Source organism: Ranitomeya variabilis, chromosome 4, assembly GCF_051348905.1.
Source record: "Ranitomeya variabilis isolate aRanVar5 chromosome 4, aRanVar5.hap1, whole genome shotgun sequence".
NCBI lineage: Eukaryota > Metazoa > Chordata > Amphibia > Anura > Dendrobatidae > Ranitomeya > Ranitomeya variabilis.
In genome coordinates this window covers 645,086,378-645,099,146 of record NC_135235.1, presented here as the reverse complement: position 1 = coordinate 645,099,146, position 12,769 = coordinate 645,086,378, and the positions used below count along the sequence as shown (strand labels likewise).

Genomic DNA, 12,769 nt, shown 5'->3' with positions numbered 1-12,769 from the left:
CATCCAAGCACCCAAATAATCTAGTGATATTCGAGTATCACTGAGCACGTTTGATCAAAAACGGACATGTCTCTGTTAGGGATGAGCAGAGTCACAAATTAAAAATACCCATACAGGTATATGGGTCTATAAAAATAATGAACAGCACACGGATGGCAGCGGTGTTTAGTTCATGGTATGTCCTTGATTTGCAGTCAGTAGGAGAAGCTTTGCAATTTGTTTTACCAAATTTAAAAATCTCTTTTGACAATCTGATGGTAAAAATTGAAACTTTCACCCAGGCCTTATTGGTAGAGTACATTGATTATGTTATGAATGTACTTACCAGCAAGGTGGAACAAGCTGCCATGTGTTTGGTTTTGACAAAACCAGACAGTTAGTCCAAAGTGTCCCTGCTGTTCACTTTTTAACCCCAATACAAGGATTTTAATTTTGATACAGGAAGTTCCCAGGACATAAATTGCAATATATTCAATAACTATAAGTTTACACTGACGATCATAGATGATCAGGTCATATGTAACACCCCAGGTTCCTGGTTGTTACAGTGGCATTGCTTTCCCTGTGTCCTCCGTTTCTTTCTACACCACCTTTCGCCTGTCCCTACTACACCGGGAGCCCTGGGGACCCAGCTTCGCCTGTGGGAAGCCAGACCATCCCTGCTGCTACAACATCACCTCAGAGGACTCCTTTAAGCAGCGTCGGTGACAATTGACCGAGTACCACAGGTGGTGTCATGAACAAACTTTATTCTAACTCCTTTAACCCCTTAAGCCCCAAGGGTGATTTGCACGTTAATGACCGGGCCAATTTTTACAATTCTAAACACTGTCCCTTTATGGGGTTATAACTCTGGAACGCTTCAACAGATCTTGGGGATTCTGACATTGTTTTCTCGTGACATATTGTACTTCATGATAGTGGTAAAATTTCTTCAATATAACTTGCATTTATTTGTGAAAAAAACGGAAATTTTGGCGAAAATTTTGCAATTTTCCAACTTTTAATTTTTATGCCCTTAAATCACAGAGATATGTCACACAAAATAATTAATAAGTAACATTTCCCACATGTCTACTTTAACCCCTTTCTGCCAGCGGACGGAATAGTACGTCAGCTGGCAGATCCCCTGCTTTAAGGTGGGCTCTGGCGGCGAGCCCACCTTAAAGCCGCGACATGTCAGCTGTTTTATACAGCTGACATGTGCGCGCAATGAGCGCGAGCGGAATCGCGATCCGCCTGCGCCCATTAACTAGTTAAATGCCGCCGTCAAGCGCTGACGGCGGCATTTAACTAGCGCTCCCGGCCGCACGGCCGGTAGTGCTCGCACTGCTGACCCCCATCACATGATCGGGGGTCAGCAGTGCATCGCCATAACAACCAGAGGTCTCCTTGAGACCTCTATGGTTGTTGATGGCCGATTGCTTTGAGCGCCACCCAGTGGTCGGCGCTCAAAGTACACCTGCCTTTCTGCTACATAGAGGTGATCTGTATGTCACCTCTATGTAGCAGAGCTGATCCAGTTGTGCATGCTTCTAGCCTCCTATAGAGGCTATTGAAGCATGGCAAAATAAAAAAAAAAAAAGTGGTTAAAAATATAAAAAAAAATAAATATATAAAAGTTCAAATCACCCCCCTTTCGCCCCAATCAAAATAAAACTATTGAAAAAAATCAAACCTACACATATTTGGTATCGCCGCGTTCAGAATCGCCTGATCTATCAATAAAAACAAAGGATTAACCTGACCGCTAAATGGCGTAGCGAGAAAAAAAATCAAAACGCCAAAATTACGTTTTTTTGGTCGCCGCGACATTGCATTAAAATGCAATAACGGGCGATCAAAAGAATGTATCTACACCAAAATGGTATCATTAAAAACGCCAGCTTGGCACGCAAAAAATAAGCCCTCACCCGACCCCAGATCATGAAAATTGGAGACACTACGGGTATCGGAAAATCGCACATTTTTTTTTTTTTTGTAGCAAACTTTGGAATTTTTTTTCACCACTTAGATAAAAAATAACCTAGACATGTTTGGTGTCTAAGAACTCGTAATGACCTGGAGAATCATAATGGCAGGTCAGTTTTATCATTTGGTGAACCTAGCAAAAAAGCCAAACAAAAAACAAGTGTGAGATTGCACTTTTTTTGCAATTTCATCACACTTGGAATTTTTTTCCCGTTTTCTGTTACACGGCATGGTAAAACCAATGATATCGTTTAAAAGTACATCTCGTCCCGCAAAAAATAAGCCCTAACATGGCCATATGGACGGAAAAATAAAAAAGTTATGGCTCTGGGAAGGAGGGGAGTGAAAAACGAAAAAAACGGAAAAAGCTCCGGGGGTGAAGGGGTTAAGCTACGTTCACATCAGCGTTGTGCGACACAGCGTCGGGCGCCGCTGTGGCGACGCATGCGTCATGCGCCCCTATATTTAACATGGGGGCGCATGGACATGCGTTGCACTTGCGTTTTGTGACGCATGCGTCACTGCGGCGCACGCGTCAGGGCGCACAGGACGCAGCAAGTTGCATTTTTTGTGCGTCCAAAATCAAGCAAAAAAAGGACGCATGCGTCACAAAACGCTGCGTTGTGCATGCGTTTACATTTGCGTTGTGCGTTGCGTCGCCGACGCTGCGGCGCACAACGCAAATGTGAACGTAGCCTTACATCAGCACAATTTTGGAACCAATTTTTTTTTTTTGTTAGGACGTTATAAGGGTTAAAAGTTGACCAGCAATTTCTCATTTTTACAACACCAATATTTGTTAGGGACCCCATCACATTTTTTGTCATTTTGAGGGGTCTATATGATAGAAAATAAAAAAGTGTGACACCATTCTAAAAACTGCACCCTTCAAGGTGCTCAAAACCACATTCAAGAAGTTTATTAACCCTTCAGGTGTTTTAGAGGAATTTTTGGAATGTTTAAAAAAAAATTAACATTTAACTTTTTTCACATAAAATTTACTTAAGCTCCAATTTGTTTTATTTTCCAAAGGGTAAGAGAAGAAATTGGACCCCAAAGGTTGTTGTGCCATTTGTTCTGAGTACGCTGATACCCACATGTGGGGGTAAACCACTGTTTGGGCGCATGGCAGAGCTCGGAAGGGAAGGAGCGTCGTTTGACTTTGCAATGCAAAATTGACTAGAATTGAGATGGAAAGCCATGTTGAGTTTGGAAAGCCCCTGATGTGCCTAAACATTGAAACCCCCCACAAGTGACACCTGTTGTGAATTCTGCTCTTGGGCTCCCTCCGGTGGTTGTTGGTGGTAGTGCAGTTGTCTCTGGGTTGTAATCCAGGGCAGGTGTTTCTGCTGATTGCAGCTTTACTAGGTATTTAGGTGTGCAGGATCCATGAGTCCCTGCCAGTTGTCCATTGTTCTTGGAGGGATTGCATCTCTGTCTGGCTCCTCATGCCCTGCTGTCAATTCAGCTAAGATAAGTGTCTGGTTTTTTGTCTCTGTAGCACATATGCTGTGTGCTTTTCAATTCAGTGCAATTCATTGTGTTTTTGTCCAGCTTAGACTTTGTTTGGATTTTTCAGTCATGCTGGATTCTCTGGAGATGCAGATATACATTCTATGTCTTTAGTTAGATGTAGAATATTTGTATTATCTGCTGTGGATATTTTTAGGGTTTTAATACTGACCGCTTAGAATTCTGTCCTATCCTTTTCTATTTAGCTAGAAGTGCCTCTGTTGCTAAATCCTGTTTTCTGCCTGCGTGTGTCTTTCCTCTTATACTCACAGTCAATATTTGTGGGGGGCTGCCTATCCTTTGGGGTTCTGCTCTGAGGCAAGATAGAATTCCCATTTCCATCTATAGGGGTATTTAGTCCTCCGGCTGTGTCTAGGTGTCTAGGACGTGTTAGGAATATTAAGGCTGATGCCCTCTCTAGGAGTTTTTTGCCTGATTCTCCTGAGGTCCTTGAACCGGTCGGTATTCTGAAGGAAGGGGTGGTGCTTTCTGCCATGTCCCCTGATTTACGACGGGTTCTTCAGGAATTTCAGGCTGACAAACCTGGCCGCTGTCCAGTGGGGAAACTGTTTGTTCCTGATAGATGGACTAGTAAAGTGATTTCTGAGGTTCATTGTTCTGTGTTGGCTGGCCATCCTGGTATTTTTGGTACCAGAGATTTGGTTGGTAGGTCCTTTTGGTGGCCTTGTTTGTCGCGTAATGTGCGTTCTGTTGTGCAGTCCTGTGTGACTTGTGCGCGGGCCAAGCCTTGTTGTTCCCGTGCTAGTGGGTTGCTTTTGCCTTTGCCGGTCCCTGAGAGGCCCTGGACACATATTTCTATGGATTTTATTTCAGATCTTCCGGTTTCCCAGAGGATGTCGGTTTTCTGGGTGGTTTGTGACCGGTTCTCTAAGATGGTTCATTTGGTGCCTTGGCCTAAATTGCCTTCCTCTTCTGATTTGGTTCCGTTGTTTTTTCAGCATGTGGTTCGTTTGCATGTTATTCCGGAGAATATTGTGTCCGACAGAGGTTCCCAGTTTGTTTCTAGGTTTTGACGGGCCTTTTGTGCTAGGCTGGGCATTGATTTGTCTTTTTCTTCCGCATTTCATCCTCAGACAAATGGCCAGACCGAGCGAACTAATCAGACTTTGGAAACTTATTTGAGATGCTTTGTGTCTGCTGATCAGGATGATTGGGTGGCTTTCTTGCCATTGGCCGAGTTTGCCCTTAATAATCGGGCTAGTTCGGCTACCTTGGTTTCGCCCTTCTTTTGTAATTTTGGTTTTCATCCTCGTTTTTCTTCAGGGCAGGTTGAGCCTTCTGATTGTCCTGGTGTGGATTCTGTGGTTGACAGGTTGCAGCAGATTTGGGCTCATGTGGTGGACAATTTGGTGTTGTCTCAGGAGGAGGCTCAGCGTTTTGCTAACCATCATCGGTGTGTTGGTTCCCGGCTTCGGGTTGGGGATTTGGTCTGGTTGTCTTCCCGTCATGTTCCTATGAAGGTTTCTTCCCCTAAGTTTAAGCCTCGGTTTATTGGTCCTTATAGGATTTCTGAGATTATCAATCCGGTGTCTTTTCGTTTGGCCCTTCCGGCCTCTTTTGCCATCCATAATGTTTTCCATAGATCTTTATTGCGGAAATATATGGTGCCCGTTGTTCCCTCTGTTGATCCTCCTGCCCCTGTGTTGGTTGATGGGGAGTTCGAGTATGTGGTTGAGAAGATTTTGGATTCTCGTTTTTCGAGGCGGAAGCTTCAGTACCTTGTCAAATGGAAGGGTTATGGCTAGGAGGATAATTCTTGGGTTTTTGCCTCTGATGTCCATGCTGCTGATTTGGTCCGTGCCTTTCATCTGGCTCGTCCTGATCAGCCTGGGGGCTCTGGTGATGGTTCGGTGACCCCTCTTCAAGGGGGGTACTGTTGTGAATTCTGTCCTTGGGCTCCCTCCGGTGGTTGTTGGTGGTAGTGCAGTTGTCTCTGGGTTGTAATCCAGGGCAGTTGTTTCTGCTGATTGCAGCTTTACTAGGTATTTAGGTGTGCTGGATCCATGAGTCCCTGCCAGTTGTCCATTGTTCTTGGAGGGATTGCATCTCTGGCTCCTCATGCCCTGCTGTCAATTCAGCTAAGTGTCTGTTTTTTTGTCTCTGTAGCACACATGCTGTGTGCTTTTCAATTCAGTGCAATTCATTGTGTTTTTGTCCAGCTTAGACTTTGTTTGGATTTTTCAGTCATGCTGGATTCTCTGGAGATGCAGATATACATTCTATGTCTTTAGTTAGATGTAGAATATTTGTATTATCTGCTGTGGATATTTTTAGGGTTTTAATACTGACCGCTTAGAATTCTGCCCTATCCTTTTCTATTTAGCTAGTAGTGCCTCTTTTGCTAAATCCTGTTTTCTGCCTGCGTGTCTTTCCTCTTATACTCACAGTCAATATTTGTGGGGGGCTGCCTATCCTTTGGGGTTCTGCTCTGAGGCAAGATAGAATTCCCATTTCCATCTATAGGGGTATTTAGTCCTCCGGCTGTGTCTAGGTGTCTAGGACGTGTTAGGTACACCCCATGTCTACTTCTAGTTGCGGTGTCAGTTTAGGGTTTGCGGTCAGTACAGGTACCACCTACTCCAGATAATGTCTCATGCTACTCCAGAGTCACCGGATCATAAGAGACACCATTTTGGAAAGTAGGCCCCCTAAGGAACTTATCTAGATGTGTTGTGAGCACTTTAACCCACCAAGTGCTTCACAGAAGTTTATAATGCAGAGCCCTAAAAATAAAAAATCATATTTTTTCACAAATATGATTTTTTGCCCTTAATTTTTTATTTTCCCAAGGGTAAGTGAAGAAATTGGACCCCAAAAGTTGTTGTGCCATTTGTACTGAGTACGCCGATACCCCACATGTGGGGGTAAACCACTGTTTGGGCGCATGGCAGAGCTCGGAAGGCAAGGAGTGCCGTTTGACTTTTCAATGCAAAATTGACTGGAATTGAGATGGGACGCCATGTTGCGTTTGGAGAGCCCCTGATGTGCCTAAACATTGAAACCCCCAAGTGACACCATTTTGGAAAGTAGACCCCCTAAGAAACTTATCTAGATGGGTTTTGACAGCTTTGAACCCCCAAGTGTTTCACTACAGTTTATAATGCAGAGCTGTGAAAATAAAAAATAAAAATTCACAAATTGTTTAGCCCCCAGTTTTGTATTTTCCCAAGGGTAACAGGAGAAATTCGACCCCAAAAGTTGTTATCCAATTTGTCCTGAGTACGCTCATACACCATATATGGGGGGGAACCACCGTTTGGGCACATGGCAGAGCTCGGAAGGGAAGGAGCGCCATTTGGAATGCAGATTTAGATGGATTGGTCTGCAGGCATCATGTTGTATTTGCAGAGCCCCTGATGCACCTAAACAGTAGAAACCACCTATAGTGACACCATCTTGGAAACTAGACCCCCCAAGGAACTTATCTAGATGTGTTTTGACAGCTTTGAACCTCCAGGTGTTTCACTACAGTTTATAACGCAGTGTCGTGAAAATAAAAATTATTTTTTTTCCCACAAAAATGTTTTTTAGCCCCCCAAATTTTTATTTTCCCAAGGGTAACAAGAGAAATTGGACCACATATGTTGGGGTAAACCCCGTTTGGGCACACGGGAGAGCTCGGAAACGAAGGAGCACTGTTTTACTTTTTCAACGCAGAATTGGCTGGAATTGAGATTGGACGCCATGTCGCGTTTGGAGAGCCCTGATGTGCCTAAACAGTGGAAAGCCCCAATTCTAACTGAAACCCTATCCCAAACACACCCCTAACCCTAATCCCAACCATAATGCTAACCACACCCCTAACTCTGACACACGCCTAACCCTAATGCCAACCGTAAATGTAATCCAAACCCTAACTTTAGCCCCAACCCTAACTCTAATTTTAGCCCCAACCCTATCTGTAGCTCCAACTCTAACCCTAGCCCCAACCCTAACCCTAACCCTAACCCTAATGGGAAAATGGAAATAAATACATTTTTTATTTTTTTTATTTTTCCCTAACTGAGGGGGTGATGAAGGGGGGTTTGATTTTCTTTTATAGCGGGTTTTTTAGTGGATTTTTATGATTGGCAGCTGTCACACACTAAAAGGCGCTTTTTATTGCAAAAAATATTTTTTGCGTTACCACATTTTGAGACCTACAATTTTTCCATATTTGGGTCCACAGAGTCATGTGAGGTCTTGTTTTTTGCGTGACGAGTTGAGGTTTTTATTGATACCATTTTCGGGCACGTGACATTTTTTGGTTGCTTTTTATTCCGATTTTTGTGAGGCAGAATGACCAAAAACCAGCTATTCATGAATTTCTTTTGGGGGGGCGTTTATACCATTCCACGTTTGGTAAAATGGATAAAACTGTTTTATTCTTCGGGTCAGTACGATTACAGCGATACCTCATTTACATTTTTTTTTGTTTTGCCACTTTTATACGATAAAAACTATTTTATAGAAAAAATAATTATTTTTGCATCGCTTTATTCTGAGGACTGTAACTTTTTATTTTTTTGCTGATGATGCTGTATGGCAGCTCCTTTTTTGAGGGACAAGATGATGTTTTCAGCGGTACCATGGTTATTTATATCTGTCTTTTTGATCGCGTGTTATTCCACTTTTTGTTCGGCGGTATGATGATAAAGCGTTGTTTTTTGCCTCTTTTTTTTTTTTTACGGTGTTCACTGAAGGGGTTAATTAGTGGAAGTTTTATAGGTCGGGTTGTTATTGACATGGCGATACTAAATATGTGTACTTTTATTGTTTTTTTTTAATTAAAAGAAATGTATTTATGGGAACAATATTTTTTTTTCTTTATTTAGGAATTTTTTTTTTTACACATCTAAATTTTTTTTTTTTTACTTTGTCCCAGGGGGGACATCACTGTATAGTGACAGATCGCTGATCTGACACTTTGCAGAGCACTGTGTCAGATCAGTGATCTGGCGTGCCCTGCTCCTGGCTTACCGTGAGCGCGGCCGATCGCATATGACGCACTATCCCATCCCTGGGAATGAAGTCCCAGGTCACCTCGACAGGATAGTATGTCATATGGGATTAAGGGGTTAAAGATTGTCCCTTTTACTTGTGCACTCAGGGCCACGGACTGGGTTGCCACCACCGTGACACATCCCCTTTAAGTACCGGACCAGGTACCAAGTATCCCACGGCCCTGGTAGGCATTGCACATACATAGAAGTTGGGTAGGCGGACAGACTTGGCAGAGGGATGCGGATGAGATACACGTTAAGGTCAATAGATAGCAACAGTTCGAGTTCCATTAAGGCAGGCAAAAGAGAAAAATCACATTATCGAGATTAGCTGCTGCTAGAGAGACGGATGATGGGAGAATCCAGTATTCAGGTCAAAACTAAGCGACAAATGCTTATCTTCCACTCTTTACTTTTCAAAAACATAAAAAAACCAATACAGAAACGTACCTGGCACCAGAGCACTGCACTTACTTCAAAGCCCTGGCTCATGTGGTCTGATATCTATTGTATGTAATGGACATCTAATATCACTGACCTACATTAGCCATCATGAGTCTTTACTAAATGTTTTACTGCGAAAGGTTGCCGAAGGGCACAAAGAAACCTGAACCTATGGCAAAGCTACAGAGAAGTGAACTATTGAAAGTGCACAACCTGATTACCAAACATAATAATCCACTAGACCCTGCTTTGACATCTACAACCCATGGAAGAAAATGGTCCATGACAAGGCTCCAACCTGCAAAGCTGATCTGGCAACAGCAATCAGAGAAAGTTGGAGCCAGATTGATGAAGAGTACTGTGTGACACTCATTAAGTCCATGCCTAAGACTGCAAGCTGTTATAAAAGCCAGAGGTGGTGCAACAAAATACTAGTCATGTGTTGGAGTGTTTTTTGTTTGTTTTTCATGATTCCATAATTTTTCCCTCAGAATTTAGTGATTCCATAATTTTTCCCCTGTGCTTGGTTAAAACATTAACCATTACTGACTACCACATTTTTTGTTCTTTATTTCTTTTAGTGTTTCTTAAAGGCAGAAATTTGCCATTTGTAATGACTTTTGTTTTGTGTCATGTCTGATCTGCTTTTGTTCTACAAAATTAAACAACTGAGTGAACATCCTCCAAGGACGGTGATTCCATAATTTTTCCAGGGGTTGTATTAGTCAACTTTCTCCTACTCAGTTGAAATTTACCCCAATATGTATAGAAATGCTTCTACAGAATTGCTTTAAAATATGTAATGTAAGAAATTGTATTCTCTGCTATTGAAGAAAATTAAAATGCATTTTATTTTTTGTCAGATGGCTATAGAAGCTCAGAGGGACATCTGTTGTCACATTTTATAGCAGAAGATCATGGTGTCACACGAGATTCGCATGAAGAACAGATCCTTATCCCAGATCGACATCCAAATCTTCACATCAAAGAGCTTTCAACTGTTCCTTTTCAACAAGTCCTGTTTTCTGATGCATCACAGACTGTTGAGCATAGTAAAAATAACTGTATGGATATGCAGCATCAACCAACTCATACACAAGAGAAATCCTTTTCTTGTTCAGAATGTCAGAAATGTTTTATAAGCAAATCACATCTTGTTATACATGAGAGAATTCACACTGGGGAGAAGCTATTTTCATGTTCAGAATGTGGGAAATGTTTTATAAGCGAATCAAACCTAGCTGCACATCAGAGAATTCACAGAAAGGACAAATCATATTCATGTTCCGAATGTGGGAAATGCTTTATACTCAAATCAAACCTGGTTGCACATGAGAGAATTCACACAAAGGAGAAACCATATTCATGTTCCGAATGTGGGAAATGTTTTACACAGAAAGGAACACTTCTTTATCATCAGAGAACTCACACAGGGGAGAAACCATATTCATGTTTAGAATGTGAGAAATGTTTTTCATGCAAATCACACCTGGATGCACATCAGAGAATTCACACAAAAGAGAAACCATATGCATGTTCCATATGTGGGAAATGTTTTACACAGAAAACATCGCTTGATTTTCATCACAGAACTCACACAGGGGAGAAACCATTTTCATGTCCAAAATGTGGGAAATGTTTTGGAGACAAATCATACCTGGTTGTACATCAGAGAATTCACACAAATGAGAAGCCGCATTCATGTTCCGAATGTGGGAAATGCTTTAGAAACAAATGGGACCTGGTTAGACATCAGAGAATTCACGCAGGGGGAAAATCATTTTCATGTCGAGAATGTGGGAAATGTTTTAATGATCGCTCCACTCTTAGCTCACATAAGAGAACTCATACAGAGTAAAAAATAAAAAACATTTTGCACATTCAGAATGTAGGAAACATTTTACAAATAAAGCAAGCCTTGTTGCCTTTTGGAGAATTCTTATAGGGAAGAAGCTATTTTCATGTCTAGAACATTTTGCTCACAAATCACATTTTCGTTAACATCAGAGAAATCACACATGGAAGCAGCTATTTTCGATTTTTTTTTTTTTTTCACAAATTCAGTAAAACTGTTAGTAAAAGTAAAGTCATGTTATGGAAGGAAAGAAAAGTTATTTAGAACACCCAGTGATGACCTGGCAATGCATGCAATTACCAATGTACACCTGTTATCGAAAAGGGTAGAGATCTAATTTACACACCTTTTATATCTTCCTTTATTTTCAACAATTACAATTCTTTATTTGGGCCTTCTTCTATAAAAATAGGATTTCTATATATCTATAATATTTTTTATATATGTGACATTATAATGGCATATAAATATGTGTTAAATTATATTGGATTATTCAGATGTGATGAATGATCCCTACCCTTTATCTCTGTCATTAATAATGTATATTTCCTGAACTATTATCTCTCACTTATCTGCTACTTCTGCCCAGGAATCAATGTTGTATCATGCGCGCATGTGTTCTAGATCTACGGAATGTTATATATATATATATTTTTTTTTTTTATTTTTTTTTTCCATTGTTCTCTGATGTGTTCCTCTTTAAACACATATCTTTCTTGACTTCAGTGATTGATTTGTAATCTGTGCTATGGATTACTTAGCGTTCTGCTTATTATGTATGGATTTATCTTATCACACAGGTCTACTTACCAATCACTTTGTCGATATCACATTTTACTTTGCTCGCATGCGCTATAACTCAATTGAACATTCCTATATTCTGTATGATTATTCTTGCACGTATGCGCAGCTTGTCTACAAATTACAAGGGGTCCACGTTTTGTGCACACGCGCAGCTCTCACCTACAAATGCTTTGCTCGCGTATACGCCTTGATAAACTTTATTGACACTTGTTTACACATACGCAATAAATCTTTCAAGCAAATTTTATCAATATAGCAAGTTCACTCCTGTGAAATGGCAACCTCAAATCAACTTTATTTATATTTTAAGTTCATGCATGTGCATTACACATTTCCAACCTGATATAACCCCTTGATATATTCCCTCTGCTTCCTACACCTGATAATTAAATCATGTACTTTATTATTCTGTTATCTTTGTGTATATAAGGGACATTATCAGGCACCATTAGAAAGGAGGCCCCATGAAGAAGCCACAGCTTGTGCGGCGAAACACACAGAATTTTTTCTCCTCATGCTATTTTTGCTTCATTCACAGGTTCCTTGTTATATTTATTTTGTCCTATTTGTTTAATTATTCTCATGGTCATCTGTGCTTAGTATAAGTCCTTATGTGCTGACATGCATATCACTAGCGTTATTAATTGTAATTGAACAATACTTGTTTATTTTTTGCTATCTTGGCATTATAAAATTGTTCATATTCCTTTGGTTATCATTCTATGTCAGTATAAACTAACCTTTTATTTTCTTTGCTGGAAATCCTGTGAACTGTAATGTATCAGGCATATGAGGGTACGTGTTAAAATAACTATAGACACAGATTTGTGAATAAATGGCCTATTGGCTTTTTTAATGTGTTTTACATTTTTGTACCTTTTTTGTCTTCCAATGCCATTCATAATAAAGGCTTTTATTTGGTGATCGCTATGCACTTGCATACTTCTTTTTCTATGTTTGTTTTAACAGCTTAAGGGTACCGTCTCACAGTGGCACTTTTGTCGCTACGACGGTACGATCCGTGACGTTCCAGCGATATCCATACGATATCGCTGTGTCTGACACGCAGCAGCGATCAGGGACCCCGCTGAGAATCGTACGTCATAGCCGATCGTTTGGAACTTTCTTTCGTCGCTGGATCTCCCGCTGTCATCGTTGGATCAGTGTGTGTGACACAGAT

The 12,769-nt window shown here is 41.0% G+C and overlaps 1 protein-coding gene across 6 annotated transcripts in view; it reads left to right on the top strand.

Annotated features, from left to right (window-relative positions):
* The window catches only part of LOC143767394 (uncharacterized), a 170,645-nt gene extending 158,126 nt beyond the window's left edge, over positions 1 to 12,519 (top strand). For all 6 annotated transcript variants that reach the window (XM_077255705.1, XM_077255702.1, XM_077255703.1 and 3 more), the window contains one exon: positions 9,794 to 12,519. In XM_077255705.1, the coding sequence (XP_077111820.1) occupies positions 9,794 to 10,788 (995 nt within the window). In that variant the 3' untranslated portion in view covers positions 10,789 to 12,519. The remainder of the gene's footprint in view (positions 1 to 9,793) is intronic.
* The last annotated feature ends 250 nt before the right edge of the window (positions 12,520 to 12,769 follow it).